Here is a 27,837-nt window from a genome sequence, read left to right as displayed (position 1 = left end):
GATCCAAAATTTTTGTTGTCTCGAACCAAATTTACGGTCGAAAGGTTATCATAAAGTGAAATAACAAATATCCCAAAATACTAAAAAATCAAAACGGAAAGTCCCTTAACAAATGGCAAAATCAAATTCTCAAACATATCAAACACATTTAAATCAACTGTCATATTCCTGACCTGGTCATGCATTTCCTCATGTAGAAACGGTAAATTAAACCTTGGTTAAAAGCTAGATAAACCTCTCACTTGTATGACAGTCGCATACAAGCATTTTAATTGTATTAGAGCAAACTTATACACATGTCAAAACTTGACCTCGGCAATTTAAATGGATTGCAGAGTTTGTTTGACAGTACACATGTTATTAAATTTCGGGTCAATGACCACTGTGATGATTTATAATATCATAACAAATTATGGTCAGTACGTGAATAAAAGTTACATATGAGTAGAGTTTTTGAGTGTACAAGAATTCAAAGAATTCTTATCGTTGTCTACCTTAAAATGAAGCTTTTACGAACTCGATTAAAGAATTTAAAAATCCATGTTTTCTAGACAAACTAAACTCTGATATCCTACGGTCTAAACCAGTCACAAAAGGCCGTCAGACGTTAAAGCAATCCCGGACTAACATAATTGCCAGCTTGACCGTAGAATCAGTTGCGAGCTAGATGAACAAACGTTATGTAATAATTGTATTCTAACGGTTTTCATGTGAGAATGAAAAGGTTTAAATGACAATGGTACATTGTAAAACAAATATGGATTATATTAAGGCTTTACAAGTTTTTTTTTAAAAATACGACGTTTTATTTTAGTGGCATTTAAAATCATAAATGAAAGGGTGACAAGTTTACGGTAAAAAGAAAACAAAATGAGAAATCAATCAGTCAACATATAACATTAAAAAATAAACTAAAAGACAAAGACTGAGCAACAAAGACCCCCGTGTGATCAAAGACTGAGCAACAAAGACCCCCCGTGTGATCAAAGACTGAGTAACAAAGACCCCCGTGTGATCAGAGACTGAGCAACAAAGACCCCCGTGTGATCAAAGACTGAGCAACAAAGACCCTCGTGTGATCAAAGACTGAGCACCAAAGACCCCCGTGTGATCAAAGACTGAGCACCAAAGACCCCCGTGTGATCAAAGACTGAGCACCAAAGACCCCCGTTTTATCAAAGACTGAGCAACAAAGACCCTCATGTGATCAAAGACTGAGCACCAAAGACCCCCGTGTGCTCAAAGACTGAGCACCAAAGACCCCCGTGTGATCAAAGACTGAGCACCAAAACCCCCGTTTTATCAAAGACTGAGCAACAAAGACCCTCGTGTGATCAAAAAATGAGCACCAAAGACCCCCGTGTGATCAAAGACTGAGCACCAAAGACCCCCGTGTGATCAAAGACTGAGCACCAAAGACCCCCATTTTATCAAAGACTGAGCAACAAAGACTGAGCAACAAAGACCCTCGTGTGATCAAAGACTGAGCACCAAAGACCCCAGTGTGATCAAAGACTGAGCAACAAAGACCCTCGTGTGATCAAAGACTGAGCACCAAAGACCCCCGTTTTATCAAAGACTGAGCAACAGAGACCCCCGTGTGATCAAAGACTGAGCACCAAAGACCCCCGTGTGATCAAAGACTGAGCAACAAAGACCCCCGTGTGATCAAAGACTGAGCACCAAAGACCCCCGTGTGATCAAAGACTGAGCAACAAAGACCCTCGTGTGATCAAAGACTGAGCACCAAAGACCCCCGTTTTATCAAAGACTGAGCAACAGAGACCCCCGTGTGATCAATGACTGAGCACCAAAGACCCCCGTGTGATCAAAGACTGAGCAACAAAGACCCCCGTGTGATCAAAGACTGAGCACCAAAGACCCCCGTGTGATCAAAGACTGAGCAACAAAGACCCCCGTGTGATCAATGACTGAGCACCAAAAACCCCCGTGTGATCAAAGACTGAGCACCAAAGAACCTCGTGTGATCAAAGACTGAGCACCAAAGACCCCCGTGTGATCAAAGACTGAGCAACAAAGACCCTCGTGTGATCAAAGACTGAGCAACAAAGACCCTCGTGTGATCAAAGACTGAGCACCAAAGACCCCTGTTTTATCAAAGACTGAGCACCAAAGACCCTCGTGTGATCAAAGACTGAGCACCAAAGACCCTCGTGTGATCAAAGACTGAGCAACAAAGACCCCCGTGTGATCAAGGACTGAGTAACAAAGACCCCCGTATGACCAAAGACTGAGCAACAAAAACCCTCGTGTGATCAAAGACTGAGCAACAAAGACCCCCGTGTGATCAGAGACTGAGCAACAAAGACCCCCGTGTGATCAAAGACTGAGCAACAAAGACTGAGCAACAAAGACCCTAGTGTGATCAAAGACTGAGCACCAAAGACCCCCGTGTGATCAAAGACTGAGCACCAAAGACCCCCGTTTTATCAAAGACTGAGCAACAAAGACCCCCGTGTGATCAAAGACTGAGCACCAAAGACCCCCGTATGATCAAAGACTGAGCACCAAAGACCCCCGTTTTATCAAAGACTGAGCAACAAAGACTGAGCAACAAAGACCCTCGTGTGATCAAAGACTGAGCACCAAAGACCCCAGTGTGATCAAAGACTGAGCAACAAAGACCCTCGTGTGATCAAAGACTGAGCACCAAAGACCCCCGTTTTATCAAAGACTGAGCAACAAAGACCACCGTGTGATCAAAGACTGAGCACCAAAGACCCCCGTGTGATCAAAGACTGAGCAACAAAGACCCCCGTGTGATCAAAGACTGAGCACCAAAGACCCCCGTGTGATCAAAGACTGAGAAACAAAGACCCCCGTGTGATCAATGACTGAGCACCAAAAAACCCCGTGTGATCAAAGACTGAGCACCAAAGAACCTCGTGTGATCAAAGACTGAGCACCAAAGACCCCCGTGTGATCAAAGACTGAGCAACAAAGACCCTCGTGTGATCAAAGACTGAGCAACAAAGACCCTCGTGTGATCAAAGACTGAGCACCAAAGACCCCTGTTTTATCAAAGACTGAGCACCAAAGACCCTCGTGTGATCAAAGACTAAGCACCAAAGACCCCCGTGTGATCAAAGACTGAGCACCAAAGACCCCCGTTTTATCAAAGACTGAGCAACAAAGACCCTCGTGTGATCAAAGACTGAGCACCAAAGACCCCCGTTTTATCAAAGACTGAGCAACAAAGACCCTCGTGTGATCAAAGACTGAGCACCAAAGACCCTCGTGTGATCAAAGACTGAGCACCAAAGACCCTCGTGTGATCAAAGACTGAGCAACAAAGATCCTAGTGTGATCAAAGACTGAGCACCAAAGACCCTCGTGTGATCAAAGACTGAGCACCAAAGACCCTCGTGTGATCAAAGACTGAGCACCAAAGACCCTCGTGTGATCAAAGACTGAGCAACAAATTAAAGATCCTAGTGTGATCAAAGACTGAGCACCAAAGACCCTCGTGTGATCAAAGACTGAGCACCAAAGACCCTCGTGTGATCAAAGACTGAGCACCAAAGACCCCCGTGTGATCAAGGACTGAGCACCAAAGACCCTCGTGTGATCAAAGACTGAGCACCAAAGACTGAGCACCAAAGACCCCCGTTTTATCAAAGACTGAGCACCAAAGACTGAGCACCAAAGACCCCCGTTTTATCAAAGACTGAGCACCAAAGACTGAGCACCAAAGACCCCCGTTTTATCAAAGACTGAGCAACAAAGACCCTCGTGTGATCAAAGACTGAGCACCAAAGACCCCCGTGTGATCAAAGACTGAGCACCAAAGACCCCCGTGTGATCAAAGACTGAGCACCAAAGACCCCCGTGTGATCAAAGACTGAGCACCAAAGACCCCCGTTTTATCAAAGACTGAGCACCAAAGACTGAGCAACAAAGACCCCCCGTTTTATCAAAGACTGAGCAACAAAGACCCTCTTGTGATCAAAGACTGAGCAACAAAGACCCTCGTGTGATCAAAGACTGAGCACCAAAGACCCCCGTGTGATCAAAGACTGAGCACCAAAGACCCTCGTGTGATCAAAGACTGAGCACCAAAGACCCTCGTGTGATCAAAGACTGAGCACCAAAGACCCCCGTTTTATCAAAGAATGAGCAACAAAGACCCTCGTGTGTTCAAAGACTGAGCAACAAAGACCCTCGTGTGATCAAAGACTGAGCACCAAAGACCCCCGTGTGATCAAAGACTGAACACCAAAGACCCCCGTGTGACCAAAGACTGAGCACCAAAGACCCTCGTGTGATCAAAGACTGAGCACCAAAGACCCTCGTGTGATCAAAGACTGAGCACCAAAGACCCTCGTGTGATCAAAGACTGAGCACCAAAGACCCTCGTGTGATCAAAGACTGAGCACCAAAAACCTCCGTGTGATCAAAGACTGAGCACCAAAGACCCTCGTGTGATCAAAGACTGAGCACCAAAGACCCCCGTTTTATCAAAGACTGAGCAACAAAGACCCTCGTGTGATCAAAGACTGAGCACCAAAGACCCCCGTGTGATCAAAGACTGAGCACCAAAGACCCCCGTTTTATCAAAGACTGAGCAACAAAGACCCTCGTGTGATCAAAGACTGAGCACCAAAGACCCCCGTGTGATTAAAGACTGAGCACCAAAGACCCCCGTTTTATCAAAGACTGAGCAACAAAGACCCCCGTGTGATCAAAGACTGAGCACCAAAGACCCCCGTGTGATCAAAGACTGAGCACCAAAGACCCTCGTGTGATCAAAGACTAAGCAACAAAGACTGAGCAACAAAGACCCCCGTGTGACCAAAGACTGAGCAACAAAGACCCCCGCGTGATCAAAGACTGAGCACCAAAGACCCCCGTGTGATCAAAGACTGAGCAACAAAGACCCTCGTGTGATCAAAGACTGAGCACCAAAGACCCCCGTGTGATCAAAGACTGAGCACCAAAAACCCCCGTTTTTACAAAGACTGAGCAACAAAGACCCCCGTGTGATCAAAGACTGAGCACCAAAAACCCCCGTTTTATCAAAGACTGAGCAACAAAGACCCCCGTGTGATCAAAGACTGAGCACCAAAAACCCCCGTTTTATCAAAGACTGAGCACCAAAGACCCCCGTGTGATCAAAGACTGAGCACCAAAAACCCCCCTGTGATCAAAGACTGAGCAACAAAGACCCTCGTGTGATCAAAGACTGAGCAACAAAGACCCCCGTGTGATCAAAGACTGAGCACCAAAGACCCCCGTTTTATCAAAGACTGAGCACCAAAGACTGAGCAACAAAGACCCCCGTTTTATCAAAGACTGAGCAACAAAGACCCCCGTGTGATCAAAGACTGAGCAACAAAGACCCCCGTGTGATCAAAGACTGAGCACCAAAGACCCCCGTTTTATCAAAGACTGAGCAACAAAGACTGAGCAACAAAGACCCTCGTGTGATCAAAGACTGAGCACCAAAGACCCCCGTGTGATCAAAGACTGAGCACCAAAAACCCCCGTTTTATCAAAGACTGAGCAACAAAGACTCCCGTGTGATCAAAGACTGAGCAACAAAGACCCCCGTGTGATCAAAGACTGAGCAACAAAGAACCTCGTGTGATCAAAGACTGAGCACCAAAGACCCTCGTGTGATCAAAGACTGAGCAACAAAGACCCCCGTTTTATCAAAGACTGAGCACCAAAGACCCTCGTGTGATCAAAGACTGAGCAACAAAGACCATCGTGTGATCAAAGACTGAGCACCAAAGACCCCCGTGTGATCAAACACAAAGCAACAAAGACCCTCATGTGACCAAGACTGAGCAACAAAGACCCCCGTGTGATCAAACACAAAGCAACAAAGACCCTCATGTGACCAAAGACTGAGCAACAAAGACCCTCGTGTGATCAAAGACTGAGCAACAAAGACCCTCGTGTGATCAAAGACTGAGCACCAAAGACCCTCGTGTGATCAAAGACTGAGCACCAAAGACCCCCGTTTTATCAAAGACTGAGCACCAAAGACTGAGCAACAAAGACCCCCGTTTTATCAAAGACTGAGCACCAAAGACCCCCGTGTGATCAAAGACTAAGCACCAAAGACCCTCGCGTGATCAAAGACTGAGCACCAAAGACTGAGCAACAAAGACCCCCGTTTTATCAAAGACTGAGCACCAAAGACCCCCGTGTGATCAAAGACTGAGCAACAAAGACCCCCGTGTGATCAAAGACTGAGCAACAAAGACCCCCGTGTGATCAAAGACTGAGCACCAAAGACCCCCGTGTGATCAAAGACTGAGCACCAAAAACCCCCGTTTTATCAAAGACTGAGCAACAAAGACCCCCGTGTGATCAAAGACTGAGCAACAAAGACCCCCGTGTGATCAAAGACTGAGCAACAAAGACCCTCGTGTGATCAAAGACTGAGCACCAAAGACCCTCGTGTGATCGAAGACTGAGCAACAAAGACCCCCGTTTTATCAAAGACTGAGCACCAAAGACCCCCGTTTTATCAAAGACTGAGCAACAAAGACCCCCGTGTGATCAAAGACTGAGCAACAAAGACCCCCGTGTGATCAAAGACTGAGCAACAAAGACCCTCGTGTGATCAAAGACTGAGCACCAAAGACCCTCGTGTGATCGAAGACTGAGCAACAAAGACCCCCGTTTTATCAAAGACTGAGCACCAAAGACCCTCGTGTGATCAAAGACTGAGCAACAAAGACCATCGTGTGATCAAAGACTGAGCACCAAAGACCATGTGTGATCAAACACAAAGCAACAAAGACCCTCATGTGACCAAGACTGAGCAACAAAGACCCCCGTGTGATCAAACACAAAGCAACAAAGACCCTCATGTGACCAAAGACTGAGCAACAAAGACCCTCGTGTGATCAAAGACTGAGCAACAAAGACCCTCGTGTGATCAAAGACTGAGCACCAAAGACCCTCGTGTGATCAAAGACTGAGCACCAAAGACCCATGTTTTATCAAAGACTGAGCACCAAAGACTGAGCAACAAAGACCCCCGTTTTATCAAAGACTGAGCACCAAAGACCCCCGTGTGATCAAAGACTGAGCACCAAAGACCCCCGTGTGATCAAAGACTGAGCAACAAAGACCCCCGTGTGATCAAAGACTGAGCACCAAAGACCCCGTGTGATCAAAGACTGAGCAACAAAGACCCCCGTGTGATCAAAGACTGAGCAACAAAGTCCCCGTGTGATCAAAGACTGAGCACCAAAGACCCCCGTGTGATCAAAGACTGAGCACCAAAAACCCCCGTTTTATCAAAGACTGAGCAACAAAGACCCCCGTGTGATCAAAGACTGAGCAACAAAGACCCTCGTGTGATCAAAGACTGAGCACCAAAGACCCTCGTGTGATCAAAGACTGAGCAACAAAGACCCCCGTTTTATCAAAGACTGAGCCACAAAGACCCTCTAGTGATCAAAGACTGAGCAACAAAGACCATCGTGTGATCAAAGACTGAGCACCAAAGACCCCCGTGTGATCAAAGACTGAGCAACAAAGACCCCCGTGTGATCAAAGACTGAGCAACAAAGACCCCCGTGTGATCAAAGACTGAGCACCAAAGACCCCCGTGTGATCAAAGACTGAGCACCAAAAACCCCCGTTTTATCAAAGACTGAGCAACAAAGACCCCCGTGTGATCAAAGACTGAGCAACAAAGACCCCCGTGTGATCAAAGACTGAGCAACAAAGACCCTCGTGTGATCAAAGACTGAGCACCAAAGACCCTCGTGTGATCGAAGACTGAGCAACAAAGACCCCCGTTTTATCAAAGACTGAGCACCAAAGACCCTCGTGTGATCAAAGACTGAGCAACAAAGACCATCGTGTGATCAAAGACTGAGCACCAAAGACCCCGTGTGATCAAACACAAAGCAACAAAGACCCTCATGTGACCAAGACTGAGCAACAAAGACCCCCGTGTGATCAAACACAAAGCAACAAAGACCCTCATGTGACCAAAGACTGAGCAACAAAGACCCTCGTGTGATCAAAGACTGAGCAACAAAGACCCTCGTGTGATCAAAGACTGAGCACCAAAGACCCTCGTGTGATCAAAGACTGAGCACCAAAGACCCATGTTTTATCAAAGACTGAGCACCAAAGACTGAGCAACAAAGACCCCCGTTTTATCAAAGACTGAGCACCAAAGACCCCCGTGTGATCAAAGACTGAGCACCAAAGACCTCCGTGTGATCAAAGACTGAGCAACAAAGACCCCCGTGTGATCAAAGACTGAGCACCAAAGACCCCGTGTGATCAAAGACTGAGCAACAAAGACCCCCGTGTGATCAAAGACTGAGCAACAAAGTCCCCGTGTGATCAAAGACTGAGCACCAAAGACCCCCGTGTGATCAAAGACTGAGCACCAAAAACCCCCGTTTTATCAAAGACTGAGCAACAAAGACCCCCGTGTGATCAAAGACTGAGCAACAAAGACCCTCGTGTGATCAAAGACTGAGCACCAAAGACCCTCGTGTGATCAAAGACTGAGCAACAAAGACCCCCGTTTTATCAAAGACTGAGCCACAAAGACCCTCTAGTGATCAAAGACTGAGCAACAAAGACCATCGTGTGATCAAAGACTGAGCACCAAAGACCCCGTGTGATCAAACACAAAGCAACAAAGACCCTCATGTGACCAAGACTGAGCAACAAAGACCCCCGTGTGATCAAACACAAAGCAACAAAGACCCTCATGTGACCAAAGACTGAGCAACAAAGACCCTCGTGTGATCAAAGACTGAGCAACAAAGACCCTCGTGTGATCAAAGACTGAGCACCAAAGACCCTCGTGTGATCAAAGACTGAGCACCAAAGACCCATGTTTTATCAAAGACTGAGCACCAAAGACTGAGCAACAAAGACCCCCGTTTTATCAAAGACTGAGCACCAAAGACCCCCGTGTGATCAAAGACTGAGCAACAAAGACCCCCGTTTTATCAAAGACTGAGCACCAAAGACCCCCGTGTGATCAAAGACTGAGCACCAAAGACCCTCGTGTGATCAAAGACTGAGCACCAAAGACTGAGCAACAAAGACCCCCGTTTTATCAAAGACTGAGCACCAAAGACCCCCGTGTGATCAAAGACTGAGCAACAAATACCCCCGTGTGATCAAAGACTGAGCACCAAAGACCCCCGTGTGATCAAAGACTGAGCACCAAAGACCCCCGTGTGATCAAACACAAAGCAACAAAGACCCTCATGTTACCAAGACTGAGCAACAAAGACCCCCGTGTGATCAAACACAAAGCAACAAAGACCCTCATGTGACCAAAGACTGAGCAACAGAGACCCCCGTGTGATCAAAGACTGAGCAACAAAGACCCCCGTTTTATCAAAGACTGAGCACCAAAGACCCCCGTGTGATCAAAGACTGAGCACCAAAGACCCTCGTGTGATCAAAGACTGAGCACCAAAGACTGAGCAACAAAGACCCCCGTTTTATCAAAGACTGAGCACCAAAGACCCCCGTGTGATCAAAGACTGAGCAACAAAGACCCCCGTGTGATCAAAGACTGAGCAACAAAGACCCCCGTGTGATCAAAGACTGAGCACCAAAGACCCCCGTGTGATCAAAGACTGAGCACCAAAGACCCCCGTGTGATCAAAGACTGAGCAACAAAGACCCCCATGTGATCAAAGACTGAGCAACAAAGACTGAGCAACAAAGACCCTCGTGTGATCAAACACAAAGCAACAAAGACCCTCATGTGACCAAAGACTGAGCAACAAAGACCCCCGTGTGATCAAACACAAAGCAACAAAGACCCTCATGTGACCAAAGACTGAGCAACAAAGACCCTCGTGTGATCAAAGACTGAGCAACAAAGACCCTCGTGTGATTGAAGACTGAGCACCAAAGACCCTCGTGTGATCAAAGACTGAGCAACAAAGACTGAGCACCAAAGACCCCCGTTTTATCAAAGACTGAGCACCAAAGACCCCCGTGTGATCAAAGACTGAGCACCAAAGACTGAGCAACAAAGACCCCCGTGTGATCAAAGACTGAGCACCAAAGACCCCCGTGTGATCAAAGACTGAGCAACAAAGACCCCCGTGTGATCAAAGACTGAGCACCAAAGACCCCCGTGTGATCAAAGACTGAGCACCAAAGACCCCCGTGTGATCAAAGACTGAGCACCAAAGACCCCCGTGTGATCAAAGACTGAGCAACAAAGACCCCCGTGTGATCAAAGACTGAGCACCAAAGACCCTGTGTGATCAAAGACTGAGCAACAAAGACCCCCGTGTGATCAAAGACTGAGCAACAAAGACCCCCGTGTGATCAAAGACTGAGCAACAAAGACCCCCGTGTGATCAAAGACTGAGCACCAAAGACCCCCGTGTGATCAAAGACTGAGCACCAAAGACCCCCGTGTGATCAAAGACTGAGCAACAAAGACCCCCGTGTGATCAAAGACTGAGCAACAAAGACCCCCGTGTGATCAAAGACTGAGCAACAAAGACCCCCGTGTGATCAAAGACTGAGCACCAAAGACCCCCGTTTTATCAAAGACTGAGCAACAAAGACCCCCGTGTGATCAAAGACTGAGCACCAAAGACCCCCGTTTTATCAAAGACTGAGCACCAAAGACTGAGCAACAAAGACCCCCGTTTTATCAAAGACTGAGCACCAAAGACTGAGCAACAAAGACCCCCGTTTTATCAAAGACTGAGCAACAAAGACCCCCGTGTGATCAAAGACTGAGCACCAAAGACCCTCGTGTGATCAAAGACTGAGCAACAAAGACCCCCGTGTGATCAAAGACTGAGCACCAAAGACCCTCGTGTGATCAAAGACTGAGCAACAAAGACCCCCGTGTGATCAAAGACTGAGCAACAAAGACCCTCGTGTGATCAAACACAAAGCAACAAAGACCCTCATGTGACCAAAGACTGAGCAACAAAGACCCCCGTGTGATCAAACACAAAGCAACAAAGATCCTCATGTGACTAAAGACTGAGCAACAAAGACCCCCGTGTGATTACAGGTATTTCGAAAGGTTAAATCCAGACTTGGGGTTAATTACATTAGAATGTAATTAATTAAATGACACATTACATTGCAAAAATTATCAATTACACTAATTACACAGTTTTTGAAATGTAATTATTTAAATTTAAGTACTAAAGTAATTTATTAAATTACACATTACATTGTACCATATTTTTTAAGCAATATACGTCTCACCTTACAACATTGTTTTAGTGTTGCATTTAATCATCATTAGTAGTTTTAATGTTTAGTCTGTATCTCTCTGGTCAGAACACTTTGCAAGCAGTTTTAAATAGTCTTTCGACAAGAGCTGATGTGAAAGGTATTGCTAAATCATAAGATGGTTGATAGAAGAGGAAATTTGTTCCTATTAACTTACCAATACATTTAGGAGTATTTTGACACCTACAGATTACGTTGTAGTTTTTCGTTGAATATACGAAATAAAATCTGACTATATGACAATAGAAGACATTATTTTAACAATTTCATTTGAATTTTTGTTTTTTTAATTCCTAATTTTTAATATCTTTTTCAATTTTATTTGAATCTTTTTTATTGGAATGATTTGATTTGCATTTTGAAGTTAAGTATATTTTTCTCTTATTCATAAATGAACAATATTTTCTTAGACATTGTTAAAGGTTGAAATATATTTCTCAAAAAAAGATTAAAGAAAGCAATGTTTTCTTTCTTCCAAATATGATTGTCATCTTAATATACTACCTGCTGTTCCCTGCTAGTAAGTAATCTGCAACCAGTACTAAAAACATCTCCACCTAAGATGAAATAGACGTTTGAATTGGTTCCAGATCCAGGCCGAAGTCCGGTATGTACAGCTATCATATAATAGTAGTCATTGGATGGTTGGTTGTCCAATAAGTATAAAGGAGTACTCTGTAGAAAATACACATTGAAAATTATTAAAATTTTGTCAAAATATCTACCCTTTTAATTCTATCTAAGAAGTTAAGTTGATTTTTAACGTATGAATATTGATTGCATCTGTCAAACACAATTTCCTAAACTTTCTTCCTCAGACGTTTTTGTCATAGAAGCTTGAATTAACCCCTCAAATACCTGATATTAAAAAATACCAGCATATCTTACAAATATATATAGGGACAAACAGCAACTAAAGATTTGGTTCATGGATTCGAAATTAATTTTTAGTGGTATATGACATTATGTTATAACGTGTCATAGCAAATCAGAAGTCTATTTCTCTCGAAGAGAAATTAAAATAGATAAGGCTTGCGATTTATTAACATGTTAAAGTAGAGCAAAATCATGATATTAGTTCACGGTTAATATATAAGTTACATTTTTATTTACAAAAAAAAAACCAGATTAATTATTAGATAAATATTTTCTCATTAATCTATAACAAGTACTACACACAGTAAACGTGTGCCAGGTGGGAATAATAAAGTATAACTGGAGCAATATCACCAGTAATATTGTATCTTAAATAATTCAAATTAGAACACGAATGCTGCCAAATGTGAAACAGGATCTGCTTACCCTTCTGCAGCACCTGAGATTACCCCCTGCTTTTAGTTGGGGTATGTTGCTCAGTCTTTAGTTTTCTATGTTGTATTTTGTGTACTATTTGTTTACATTTTGGTCTTTTCTTTTTTTGGCCATGAAGATGTCATTTTATTTTCGACTTATGATTTTAATGTCCCTTTGGTATCTTTATCCTCTCTTGTAATTTATATTATATTTTCCTGTACGGTATATTTGATGGTGTTTCGTATTGATTACACACACAAACAGAAACAATCTTGAAAATATTCATATCCTCACCCGTACAGCATCTTGATTGTCATATCGTCTCAGAATAAGGACAAATATGACATAGAGCACAATTAAGACCACCAAGGTACCATATACAGCTGCATTAGCAGGATCAAACTTTGACCACACAGTATTAAAGTCTATCATATTTGGAGAAGCAAATGACAGAGAAAATATAGAACCAACCGCTGGTTCACATCGACATACAGTTTCGTTAAGCGTCGAAAATTTAAGCACCTAAAATTAAATGATAAATGTAAAATTTATAATTTTTGACAGAATGATTTTTTTCAAATACCGATTGTATTATAACACATGTTGCACATAAAGCTTAACCAACACCAATATTGATTTACATCCCTTTCGTATTTGTCGTACATGGCTTTTCAAAACATCAATTAACCACACAAAAATGCGGAATTAGATTTGTTCCGGACCCCGCTTTTTACACGATTTGAAAAGATATCCCCAGAACATATACAACATTAAACAATCTCTTTAGAAAAAAAGATTTCAATGTGATGTAAAATGCAGTCAGTGTATGAATGAATATCCTTCTAGGTAAGGTTAACATGTCATGTTTCACAAGTTATGACAGAAATTTTGCATTGGGTTTTGGATATTGACAATGCAATTAAATATACATATTTAGAACCCGACTGATAATTGTTATCTCATTAAAGATGAATTATTTCATAGTTTACAAATTTGTCGGATTAAGTATAGACAAATCTGGAAACATGATATGAAGTAGGAAAAGAAAATTACTATTCATCATTTTGTAGCAATAACATATCATTCCTCCCGAGAAGTGATTCGGCACTCATCTTAATTTACCACATCTTACGAAAAGATGTGGTACCTTCATGAATGATAGAAGAATAAATAATTGTTATTCAAAATATGCACAACCATTTACATTCATAATTAAGTGTCTATTTCCCAAAGTTTTCATTATATTACTGCTGACGAGAAACTACTGATACAATAACTTACAAAAATAAAACCGATAAAATATTAGATAATATAGGTGGCTATTTTCATTAAAATCACAAGACCGATATGTTTGGTAGCAAGTGTTTAAATAGTATTGTAAGTATGATCCCCTTTCAATGTTAGGATATACAGTTTGTTAACTAAGATGACTGTACTATAAGTAGAGCAATGTGAAATCAATGAAAATATATAATGAGAATCGGATGACTAATTGAAATTAAGATTACAAAAAGTGTTTCTGTTTGATTTCATTCCAATTTAACATTTGATCATGTTGATATTCTTACAAAACATATTTTGATATCAACAAATCAAAACGATGGAAAAAAATATAGAATTGTTTAAGTCCTGGTTACGACGGGGACATATTGTATGGATTCAGAATTCTTTTATTTGAGTTTTATCCAAAAATTCAATAACCATGCGAGTTAACCAAACTTATTCGAAAACATCTCCGGGATTGATGAATTTATTTTGGCAGTTAGAGACAACAGTTAGATTAAAAAAAAACAAAAAAAAACTGTATAAATATGTTGGACGAACTATGGAGTCTTTCAGAATCGATTACTCTTGGCCGATGTTGGCAATGTCTACTGAAAAGAGGATGCTGAGCAAATTTGCAATTCATACATTGTGAATATTTGATATTTATAAAAGCGTACCGAACGAAAATGTAAATGTTAGGAAATATTTGTGTAATGTGTAACGTATCAAACAGAAACTGTTGTAATTAAAGTATTGCAGTTGTAGGTTTTGCTCAATACCTATATGACCTATGAAAAAGCTTACTCACAAATGCTTTCAAAATGATATATAGATAACCATATAATTCAACACTTAAAATGGTGTCACATTAAACACAGCACTGGTCGTCATATCCGTCGTCAGTGAACATTAGTGAGACAAAACAATTTATTAATGAGTTTCTTATTTAAATTTTACCAAGTTGAATGTCTCTATTGTAGAGGGCTATCCTGTTTTGAAGTATAGATAAAATATCCGAAATATTTTAAGTGGTATTAAAAATAGCATGTCTTTGTTTTTTACATCGTGGAGTTTTAATTTGTCCTAGTGAAAAGATAGTTTAAATGTTTCTTTTATTTTAGAAATCTCAATATAATCAATCACTTAAAAAAGTTAAATAAAACTGTTTTCAAATGATCTAATAAATTAAACTTATAATATTACTAATGACAATTAATGTATACCGAACAGTTTACTGTGTGCTTAATCTTACCGAGCATCCATTTGAAGTCCAAGTAGTTGAATTTGGATCATAAACCATACAACTGGTCGTCACAATGGCCAAGCTGACGTTTGTTGTTGATATGTCAGTATGGTTTACTCCGGACAACGATATAGTTTCATTCCGGCTAGCACTTCGTCGATGCCTTGTATTCGAATCGGAACCATTTGATGTTAAATCAGCTAAAACATAGTTTTAAATTTCAAGAATAATTGAAAGAACGGCATGGACATTTGAATTGTTACTTGTATCAATACAATTGGATTTATTTGTATACTGGCTTGTACATGTATATTAAATGTAAAACATGAATCTCAATATTTCCAATATCAATACGGTCTGGTAACTAATCTTTGTTATTTGGTTAAATGTATATTTTGGTTGGTGTTCTGAAGTGATTTATCTATTTATATATCATAGTTTTAAACAATCGTTTTTGCAAAACATCCATCCATCACGCTTTCCGAATACCCCCCCAAAAAACGTAGAAAGAACTCTGTGGATTTCTTTAGCGCTAGGTCTATTCTATGAACGAATGAGACGAATGTTTGTTCTGAATATATGTTGTTTTGGAAAGATCTTGATCCAATGTACAATCGAGAGCATGCAAATTATATAGAATATATTGTCTAGAGTAATCCTCAATGGGCACACTCAATATTTAGTATATGATTTAGAACAATATGTGTTCGTAGATAGTAGATGTTGTTGTGTCCTGTTAAATTGTTATACGATGATGACTGATGTTCCCATATTTTGACTATTTTATTGATTGTGACTGTTTATTTAACGCATCATGTAAATGTAACGGAATTTGATGAGACTGTTATTAAAGTGAGAGGGTTAGCGCTATAGAACCAGGTTTAATCCACCATTTTCTACATTTGAGAATGCCTGTACCAAGTCAGGAATATGACAGTTCTTGTCCATTCGTTTTTGATGCGTTTTGTTTTTTGATTTTGCCATGTGATTATGGACTTTCCAAATTGATTTTCCTCTGAGTTCAGTATTTTTGTGATTTTACTTTTTGAATAAGATGTTATCAAGTATACTAGACTAAAGTAACTGATTTAGAATAAGATGTCTGGAGAAACTTTCATTAGATATACTCGAGACCAACTTGATTAACTAGAACAACTTGTCTTGAATACCTTTCATAGAGCACACTCGATACATGTACCAAGCATATGATTTATTATAACTTATAGAGTGGTCATTTCGTTGTATGGATTTATCTTCGTTAACTCTCCCTCGAGACAAGGCATATGATATACTAGTATAAGAACTTGGGGTTTGTGGTGCTCGGTCTGTAGTTTTCTATGTTGTGTTTTGAAGACTGTTATTTATCATCTGGCCATTTTTTCACTATTTTGTTTTGCAATGACATTGCAAGTTCGTTTTCTACGTATGAGCTTGACTATCCTTTAAAATATAACGCCTCTCATGTCTTGAGTAATCTCCAACGGACACACTCTAGATTTTGAATAGTTTGTCGGTAGACATGTTCACCAGGTTCATTCCAAACAAAGTAGATGATTAAAACCAAATTGTTTATCGTATGATACTTGAACACAGAAAACAGAAAGCAACAATAAAAATAAATAAACAGTGTTTGTGTTGTTACGTTGTTGTCCAATTAACTTAAATTTCATGCGTGCATACGAGCCATTCATATGTAATCTCTATACCCTCTGCTTTTTTTTTACTTTTGTTTTAAACCTTCTGTTAGCCTATGCATGATTATCTTATGGATGGCTTTTCTGTTGTAGGACCGCTTGTTGTCATTCACGTCTATATATGATGTTATATTTGTTATTCTCATAGGATTTTGTCTAATGCTTAGTCCGTTTCTGTGTGTGTTACATTTTAATGTTGTGTCGTTGTTCTCCTCTTATATATTATGCGTTTCCCTCAGATTAGTTTGTTATCCCGATTTTGTTTTTTTTCTATGGATTTATGAGTTTTGAACAGTGGTATACTCCTGTTGCTTTTATTTATAAACACAATTTCTTGTTATAGCCATAAACAACACTTTCAGAAAAAATACCGTTACATGATTGTAGTGATTAGTGAGATGATGTGTCCAGCCGCTTATAACCACACTATTTGAGAAAAAGGTTTGATAAACTACTCTCTGTAAACACAGAAAACAGAATATAGGTTCAAACTTTAATAAACAGTAGTTTATTCGGGGGGGGGGGGGGGGGGGGGGGGTAAAAAATGTCGGAAAACACCCGATTTACAGCAATTTTTAACAAGTTATTATATACATTCAAGTTTCAAGCTTTAAATAGAATATTTACTATTGAAATAGAAAACAGACACTTATAAAGTGCAATAAGAATGAATTCAATGAAATTAGTTTACCTTGTATCGGTTTTAACGCTATATAGACATCCCCTTCTTTTAAGTGATGTTCTCGTATAAACACTTTATAACCGTAAGTTTCCCTGTCAGTTACTTTGACTATTGCTTTGAAGTCAAAATCTGTCAATGACGGCTGCGATCCAGATTTAGCAAATAAGTAGTACAAATCACGTTGGTTTATTGCCTGTATTAGTTCATCATCAAGTTTGATATAAAAAATTAAAACATCTGATTCACTCCGCTTTTTCGATTTAAAGAACATCATTTGATCTTGATCTTGTGGGTCGTAGTATGGTACATGCTCAGTGAAATAGGTAACTCCTTGGTTTTTTATTTTCATTCTTATTGGTACGTCAATCTTATTATTCTGTTCATCTTTGACAGCAATATTAATTACTTGTCCGGTAATTGTGCTAGCATTCTTTGCATGCAGAATTGGTGACGTATCAAGGACTGTTACCTTAGAATAAATATATGTCGTTCATTAAAGTATGTTTAAAGAAATTTCTCGTGTCGAAAGGTATGATACGCCATGTGACAAATGCATCTACAATGGACTTATCGGGCGAATTAATTGGAAGACTCAAATAGATAAATTCAAAATCTAAACTTCAAAAATTTGAAAAAAATAAAAGATATCAAGAGGGATATTTATTTCCATTAGCATCAATCAATAAAGTTTGAAATAATAAATCTTTTAAATTATTAGAAAAGACTCATTGAAATCCAGCTACACAGGTATCCAAAAATGAGAAAAGTAAACATAAGCACATTAAAACCGTAAAACGTTACGATGAAGATCCGTTATTTTTTCTGATTTGTGAGAAGACATAAAATGTTATGTATAAATTTATATTTATATTTATTGATTTTATGTATTATGCACAAAATAAAGTATAATACTGCAATTTACGGGAGCCTGTTGTTCAGTGGTTGTCGTTTGTTAATGTGGTTCATAAGTGTTTCTCGTTTTTCGTTTTTTGTATAGATTAAACTGTTGGTTTTCCTGTTAGGATTGTTTTACAATATTAATTTTGGGGCTCTTTATAGCTTGGTGTCCAGTGTGAGCCAAAGTTCTGCGTTGAAGGCCGTTTTTGGCCAGTAATTGTTAACCTTTTATATATTATGACTTGTATGGAGAGTTGTATCATTGACACTAACACCACATTTCCTCATTTATTAATATATTTTATTAGAAATTCTCTATGCATACCAAATAATAAATGCGCACTCAGGTAATATCAGCCCAATGCTAGTAGCTAAGTAGATTGTTAAAATCATACATCCTAATAAAGAAACTAAAATAAAAGAATAGGGGAAATACACGAACATTACATAAAATACTCAGGTTTGATTAAAACAAGCCCTTAAAAGACCGATTCTCAAATAACCTTGCATTTCGTTTTACTTTAGCTGGGTTGTTTTCTTCTGGGTATTGACTTTATAAATTTTTCTCATACTAAAACAGATCGGCATTTTTTCTTATCATATGCAATCATATGCAATCATGATAAAGATAAAAATGAACAATAACCTGGTTATAAAAGAACACATGCTTGTCCAGTACAAGTTAAAAATTGACAAGGTGATAATCAATATTTCAAAAATAATATCCTTCAAAAAACAGTAAATAAACGCATCATAGATACAAAGATTGAAATTTTGTTTTTGCAGCAGACGCACGTTTCGTCCACAAAAGACTCGTCAGTGATGCTCGAATAAAAAAAAGATCAAATAGAGAGCAGAGCGCATTGAGAACCAATTTTTTTTCTAAAAGTGTTGCTAAATTCAGTTAAGGTAATCTAATCCTTGGGTAGAAAAGCCTTAGTATTTCGAAAATTCAAAACAATGTTAAACATTAAGCAAGAACTCAAGAGTCAATTATTTCTAAATACAAATGTGGTGATGCTCACATCGCTCCTCCAGAAATCCGTTGATAATTCATAACAGGGAAAATAATGACAAATTTATCAGGAAATATAACAAATATTTTGTAACTTATATTAAAGCAGTAGAATTGTCCGTAGATGTTCGAAAAGATCAATTCTACGAGAAGTTATCTTTGGACTATAGTTTGTCTTTTTAATTTCTTATATTTGCAGTGGTGTTGTTCGTTTTTCTTTTATAACCAAAAGCATTCGGATCCCCATGTCATTTTTCTAAAACAAATAACCACAAAGTACCCTGTATCAGTAGTTTCCTAATAAGCAGCAATTAATAAATTGATCATTTGCTCAAATCAATACGACTATGTTATTGAAAATGCTTTAAATCGTATTTGTTAACCGTCCTCGTAATGCAAAAGAATATTTGTAACAAAATGAGATACCTGAAGATTTATGTTTGTATCATCACTAACATTGGCCAACAACTCATTGTCAAACTGTAAGGACATTCCTTTCCTGTAGACTTCTGATTTATTATTCAGAAATACTTCTTTACTGTCTTTATCAAGACTCAGAAAAACTCCTGTTGTATTTATTACTTGTTCCCCTTCCCCAGAACTTGTTGTAGTTGATGTCATGTCTAATGCTTCTGCCATAGATTCAATCAGGTCCTCTGCACTACCTTTTGTCTGAATTATAAAACAGATGATGCTGAGAAGAAATTGCTTTTTCATTTCGAGAATATGTGCTTACACGTAAATGTTTTTTTATGCATTTTGCCAATCAAGTGTCACCAGAACTTGTTTAGATAGGGATCTAACTTCTTCTCAAAAGTTTACCCTTTTGCACAACGCAGTCAGGCTAGATTGTTTACTACAAATACAAATAATTAAATGTTTTGTTGGTCTCTAGCATCACTGAAGAATCATGAGTTGTCGAAACGCTCATCTTGGGCAGAAAATTTGGTATCGTTAATGTTATAATAACTGGTAGCCTATTCCTTACTAACTTCAGTACTTTGATAGATTTATAACATCATTACCAACAGCACCAGAAAAGTATGTATCGAAAGAGTATTTGCCTTTAGCTCATGGAAACGAAAGGAAACACATGTCCCAAGTTGAGTCAATAGATACAATACGTCTTTGTTTTCGATAGGTAAAATTAAGATTAAGTACGCGATGTAGTTTTTTTCCAATGTATATCATGTTGTTTCGTTTTGAGTTTTCCCAAATTCAGTTTAATACATTTATATATTTTTTATTTGTTCATAGTGTTGTTTGTATTTTTCGCAATCATTTCCCTAGATATTTTTATCTCTTTACTTTGGCTTTCATCATGTTTATGTTTCTTAAAATGTATTTGTTATAAAACATATTACACCTTTTATAATTAACAGTTCTAATCAGATTTGATATAATGACTTGATCGAAAACTATTTTCGTTTTAATAAAAGCCATTTATGCTGCTTACAGCTTCTGCCATTTCCTTTTGCTTTTTCCTAATTTTTTCCTTATTTTTATAACACTTTTGAACCAATTCATCAAATGTTATCTGATCTTCTTGTTCGTCAGGATGCTGAATGAAGTATTCCCTGAAGTCGTCTTCCACATCCTCTACTTTTAATTCTTTCTCCAAATTTTCTGAACCTGCAGTCTTCCAAAAGCTTAGAGTGTCAGATATACCACTCACCATCTCTGAAAGAAACAAACGGGTATCAGTGTGGTCTACAGCTCATTTTTGATACACCCGTTGAAGAACTCGGTAAACAGGAAGTTGAGGACCAATGTCAAAAATGTCAAAAATGTATCAGATAGTATAGCATTTTCTCATGAAACTTCATAACCGAATTCAGGAAAATACAATTTGTATATACCAAGATTGATGTTATGGAAGCTTAGACATGACTATAATGGTTTAAAATATATAACTATTCAGTAAAATGGAAGTTGATGACCGATACATCTATAAAAAAAATCACGTAGTAAAAGTTGCATTTTTGTAAATAAAGACAATGCAATTTCACAAAGAAACTAATTTACGGCTTTGCTTAAACTGTGCCATTTTTATTATGAAGTTTTTTAAAAATTATATCTTAGAATGGAAAGTGTATATGCACTACAATTTTTTTAAAGGTGAAACATAGGGCTGTGCAGTATAAATTCAACATGTATATGCCTCAAACTTCTTAGAGTTGAAACGTATACTAAAATTCTGTACTACCCCTCCCTTAACTAAGGGTCTTCCTCAGAATTCAATTTGATCGCTTTCAATGTGTTCTTATACTGGAATCATTCTCGTGTTGTGTCTTCACGAGATGAATCATAAAGCTCATAACTTTGAACCAGTGGATAAATCAAATTATTTTAGGAATGACTGTAATTGTATTTTCTGTCTCTGATGAAATAACAAAAAAAAAATTGGTGAACACTAAATAATGCGCGTAGCGGGTTATTTAACAGTGTGCACAATTTTTTTTATGTTATTCCGAATAGGCAGAAGAAATATTACAGTTATGTCTATAATTTAATTCTAAATTCCATTTTAAACCGTAGAAAACCATGAAAAAACGTCGATGACGTCACGGTCACATGACTAAATTATGTTTATGGGTTGATAACAAAATAACGTCAGCAAATCAGAAGACGCGTTTCATCAAAAATTAAATTATATTAGAATATCAAGTTACAAATGTATTACCAAAAGAAGCGTGGTTTGTGAACAGCTGTATTTACAAAGTACTTAAACATAACAAATGTTTGCTTGGTATCAAATGGACCAAGAAAGGAATTGGCAGACACAATAACTGTCTTTCAAAACGGAACCAGTTTAGATGGGAAAGAGTGTTTACAATAAAAAAAGAATCAGTCTACTATGCCAAAATCTTATGCGTTTGAAAAGTCAGCTGAATATCAAAATTTATCAGAATAGGATTCTTATGAAGCTCGTGACATGCAAAGTACGGGAGATGACGAAATCGATTCATTAGGAGATGACGAGATCGATTCATTAGGAGATGAACCTGACGCGTTTGACTTTATAACTGTTAAGCTTCAAGGTCTTCAAGGTTATGTGAATGTGTGATCAGTGAACAAGATTTTATCAGTTTAATGATTGATTAATGGTGTTTTAACGCCACTGTTAAGCGCCACTTTTAGGCTATTTCTTGGTCCCAGTTTTTATTGGTGGAGGAAGCCGGAGTGCCACCAACCTTCGATAGGAAAACTGACAACCTTAGTCAATTAAAATTGGACCCGTACGAGCAAGGTTTGGACTCACGACCTCAGTGTTGACTGGCTAGTGATTATAGTAGTAGACCACTTGGCCACTTGGCCAACAATGCCCCCTATTTATCAGTTACATACTGTGGATTCATTATTATTCGTTTGATACCACTTTTCGTGGCTTTCGTGGGTACAGGTGAACCACGAATTCATAAGTTCGAAGAAGTACAAATTTCCTATACGCTTTGTACACAGAAATCGGCAAACCACGAATTCAAATATCCACGAAATTGTAAGTTTTCCTTAATTCACGAAAATTGATACCCACGAAAATAAGTGAATCCACAGTATACAGTTTAAAAATTATTATATACATGGTAATGAAATAAATCTAATCAATGATACATGTTGTCCCTTGAAGACTGCAAACTAATTATGTCAATGGTCGCCAAAATTCATAGATTATTTCCATGTGCCGAAAAAAAAGATCCCCTTACTTTGAATTTATAAACAAAAATTCAATCCCCCTTTTTCACTTACAGAAACGAAAACTTGATCCTACCTACATTTGGGAGGGTTAAAAATGAGAAGTCCCTTAATTGTCTTTACTTTTTCATACAATAGAAAATAAAAAATAAAATCACAATTGTGACCTAAGTATATTGTTTTGATTATATCTTTTTAAAACTTGTCGATTTCTATGTTTTGAACGATGTTTGATGACGGACCTGGGGAATCGTAGTTTTGATATTTCCTTAAATGAATTCTCTTTTTTTTTTAAATGATTATTTGAATAAAAAAAGTTCCAGCAATGAATAATGATAAAATGTTTAATATTATTTTTTTAGATGTAAGTGGTTAACCTTTTTCTCCTTTCGGTGGTTGATATTTGTTGTTTTGTTTTCTTATTTCAGCCGAATCAATACGGTAAGCTGCCTTTACTAATGATTAATTAAAGCATTGTATTTTTAAAATGAAACTTATGCAAGTAAACAAACAAACCATGTATTGCTTTCTCCGAGCTTACAATGTCTTTCGCAGACCGTGGTTGAATTTTTGTTCTTTTCAGTATGTTCTTCATCACCTTCCTTAAATTCTTTGAAACCTTTTTCTAAAAAGAAAATTTGTTTTATCTTTACCCACTGTAATGTGGTTTGAACCTGGTATATTTTACAAGATTTATAAACTAGATGCTATTAAGGGCCTGTGTCGATCAACTTGGTGTATGTGCATATTCAACAAAGGACACTCTCCAACATTGTAGACGAAAATAGAAATCATGACAAAAAGTTCTATTTTATTGTTCTTTTATTGTTGATCATTTTGTCTGATTGGTTGATCTCTGTTTTCCTTAGTTTTTGCTAAAAAAAAAAAGAAAGTATCCCAAAAAAATCCTTATTTAAGGGTAATCGTTCCTATAAAAAGTGACAGTCAACTACCTATATCAGCAAAATTTGACTTGTGAGTAAATCTTGCCTTGCTGATCATTTTTGTGATTTAAATAATGTATGCACATAATATAGTTTAAACATCTCCCTAGATAGAGTCAACTGGTTTGTAAGTGGTGTGTAATTTCAGAATTTATCGAGAATGGAATAATAAGCGATAAGGTGTATTTGGGAAGATTTCCTTGCTCTTCAAATAGTTATCAAAAGTACCAGGATTATAATTTTATACGCCAGACGCGCGTTTCTTCTACATAAGACTCATCAGTGACGCTCAGATCAAAATAGTTAAAAAGCCAAACAAATACAAAGTTGAAGAGCATTGAGGATCAAAGTCAGTTTCCCATTACTAAGCAATCGAATCTATACGTTACTTTATATGTTTTCTATAAAAGTATTTCGTTTGAGCCCATGCTTACATTCTTTTTGAATCAAACAAAATCCAATGTAACTATATTTGAATACCTACGGATGTTTTATCAGTAAATAGAGCCTTGTTAGAAATTATTGTCTTGACAGCCTTAGCCACAAATCCAGCGTCTTCTGAATTTAATCCCATTTTAGAATTTTCATCTGGTGTTTTTTCGTCCATTATAGTGACCATAGTTTCTGTTGACTTAAAAAAAAAATTAAATTGTTATATATTAAGCTTATCATATCTTTTAGCATTTCGAAATAATTCTACATAGAACAAGAGGTAAACTAAGATCAAAAATAAAAAATTTGTCACTGAAATTGTAAAAGAAGTAAAACTATGCTAATATTATATATGGTATTGATAAACAAAATTATAGTAAAGTAAAGAAACAACAGATACAGCTTCCTCCGTTTCAATTTAAAATTAATTCCTCAGATTTTACATGATCGTGAGACCAGAATCTATAACAATCAAGACGATTTTAATTTCGAAATTACACATTTTCCCCACTTTTGTAGCAATATGCCAACTTCACCTGCATATGTGATTTACATTTCCAAACTCATTCGGTATTCAAGAAGTTACCCAGACTTTATAAAACGTCGTCAGTGTCTGAGCAGAAAGTTAAAGAATCAGGGTTATGTCAAAAAACGACTCGTCCTTTATTAAAAAAGTTCATCAGAAGATATCAAAACCTCATAATACATGCTGGTCTTGGATATTATATTCTAGGTGCTAACGTTGTTTATCATCTTAATAACGTGTTGTAGGTTTCCTTTATTTGTTTTAGTCAATTATTTATCTTCACTGTTTAGTTCATTTTAGGCAATACCCTTTTGGCATGGCTTGGAACTTATGCATTTCGCTAATGTGTTGATTTGCTGTGGTCATTTTCTGTACTGTTGTCGTTCATTCTTTGCGTTTGTGCTTTGTCTATATGCCATTTTGTGTTTCTTTGATGACATATTTGGTTGTTATAATGTGATTTGAATTAAGGCACAATTTTGTCTGCTGTGTTCCTATTTTGACATTTTGACATATTGTGTATGTTTGTTTTGTTCAAACATTGATGTCAATAGGATGGAATAACTTTATACAAGTGAAAGTTTTAGCTTTTTATAAAACCAGGTTTAATCCACCTTTTTCTGTATAAGCAAATGTCTCTTCTGAGTCAGGAATATTACAGTTGGTTTCCATTCTATTGATGTATTTGAGCTTGTGGTATTTCAATTTGATAAGGGACGTATCGATTTGGATTTTCTTTGGAGTGCGGTATTTTTGTTATTTTACATTTTTTTTAAAAGTCAAACAATAGTACACAAAGCACAACATAGAAAACATAAAACTAAGGAAAGCAACGCGAAACCAACTTAAAAACACGGGGTGGTATGGTGCTCCTGAAGAGAAGGCAGATCCTGCTCCACACCTGGAATACGTCATGATTATCAAGTAGAAACGCAATGATAAGTCTTATTCGGTATGTCCCAATCGGCGCAAAAGATGACGTTATTGTGGTTACGACAATTATGGGATATGAGTCGCCATCTTTGAAACATATATTCCATAACAATCAAACAACGCTTGGTGCTATTTGTAATATTCCATAACAATCAAACAACGCTTGGTGCTATTTGTAATATTCCAAAACAATCAAAAAACTTTTGGTGCTTTTTGTAATATTTCATAACAATAAAACAACGCTTGGTGCTATTTGTAATATTTCATAACAATCAAACAACTCTTGGTTCTATTTGTAAAATTCCATAACAATCAAATAACGCTTGGTGCTATTTGAAAATTTTGCTGAGAGATGACTACAACTCCATCTCTTATAACTCTTGGTTTAATAGCAAACCTCTATAAAGGAAATCATGATAGGAAATGCAAACCCGCAAGGTATTATTTAGGATTTAGAATTTTTCATTTAGAATCAAAACATAAATTTTGAACCAAGTGGAGGTTTGTCTCGTTTGTCAATTTATGATATTATAGCAAAGATACAAATCTGGTATAAGAAGGACACACCCGAGGTTTACGCGTTATGTGGTCTTAAATAACAAAACTTCAATTTTCTATTTTACCTTCTGAAGAAAAGATTTTGTATCAGACTGTTTCTCTCCACTATCTACGTAGTGAGCACATTTCATTGGTGTTGACATGTCAGGTGCTGTTGGTGTAGGCTATAAACACAAGTGTTGTTAAGTGAATTAATTCAATGATTTCATCCTCATATTCATTCAAATGTTACAAATGATTAATGACTTACCGAACGATACATATATTGAATTATGCGCTTAGGTACTTTATGTAATTTTCTATGATGATCGACGGTCATTGATTATTTTTATTACTTTGATTTCAGTCTGTTGTCGTAAACAAAATAAATATCACTAAAATTAAATTTTGAATCATCACCAAAAAATATGCAGATGTTCATATTGATATAACAAAAAAGTGTGTAAAGGTTAAAGCAATATCCATAAATCATTTTTATGATACAGCGCAACATGTAAAGAAAACTCCCCCTTTTTTTTAAACAAAAAATACTCAAAAACTAAAAAATAAAATTTTGAATCATCATCAAAAAGTAAACAGATCTTAAGATTGATATGACAAAGTAGTATGTAAAGTTTAAAGCAATAACCATGAATCATGTTTGAGAAACGGCGCGACATGTAAACAAACAAAATACTCAACAACTAAATTTTTTAATCATCACCAAAAAGTATACGGATCTTAAAATTAATATAGCAAAGAAGTGTGTTAAATCTTAAGCAATAATCAAAAAATTGTTTTTGAGATACAGTGCGACATGTGAAAAAAACACACCCCTGTTTTAGTTATAAAGTGCTGTAACTCAAAAAGTTTTAATTTCATTTTCACCAAAAAGTATACAGATCATTTGACCATCATAAGAAACAACTATATAAAGTTTCATGAAATTTGGATAAGTCGTTCTCAAATAACAGTGCGACATGTTTACGCCGGACAGACAGACAGACAGACAGACGGACAGACAGACTGACAGACGGACGGACACCGGACATTTGTATACCATAATACGTCCCGTCAACCTTTTGACGGACGTATAAAAAGGCCAAACAACTATTGAAAAGTCGGCAAAGTTGAAGTGTTATTTTAAAGTGAACATTGTCCTTAACGAAATGAACCTCTATTATTTGTTAAAACTACTGCTATTCTAAAGATCTATTTTGTTTCTGTATGAATTTCAATCAACAATCGAGCATCGAAACTTAAACGTGTCAGTGACAGCGTTAAATTCGCGTTGATAAAAGTATACTTACATCGTCCGATAATCGTACGAACATACATTTCGTTGACCAAACGTATAATGTATCGATCCTAGGGCACGAATGAAATTGTCGTCCGAATTTTGGACCAGTTTATAAAAATAAATTGATCCAAAATTATA

At 37.6% G+C, this 27,837-nt stretch overlaps 1 protein-coding gene across 1 annotated transcript in view; it reads right to left on the bottom strand.

Moving 5' to 3' along the window:
* LOC134692299 (polycystin-1-like protein 2) overlaps positions 1-19,826 on the bottom strand; it is a 38,798-nt gene extending 18,972 nt beyond the window's left edge. The window contains exons 1-5 of the mRNA XM_063552749.1: positions 19,761-19,826; positions 17,432-17,891; positions 15,056-15,246; positions 12,832-13,059; positions 11,749-11,919 (exon numbers count right to left, since the gene is read on the bottom strand). Of these exons, the coding sequence (XP_063408819.1) occupies positions 11,749-11,919; positions 12,832-13,059; positions 15,056-15,246; positions 17,432-17,891; positions 19,761-19,826 (1,116 nt within the window). The remainder of the gene's footprint in view (positions 1-11,748; positions 11,920-12,831; positions 13,060-15,055; positions 15,247-17,431; positions 17,892-19,760) is intronic.
* Positions 19,827-27,837: the final 8,011 nt, after the last annotated feature.

Source organism: Mytilus trossulus, chromosome 12 (genome assembly GCF_036588685.1).
Source record: "Mytilus trossulus isolate FHL-02 chromosome 12, PNRI_Mtr1.1.1.hap1, whole genome shotgun sequence".
NCBI classification, from domain to species: Eukaryota; Metazoa; Mollusca; class Bivalvia; order Mytilida; family Mytilidae; genus Mytilus; species Mytilus trossulus.
Note: the sequence above shows the minus strand (reverse complement) of the source record. Positions and strands in the feature narration are given on the sequence as shown.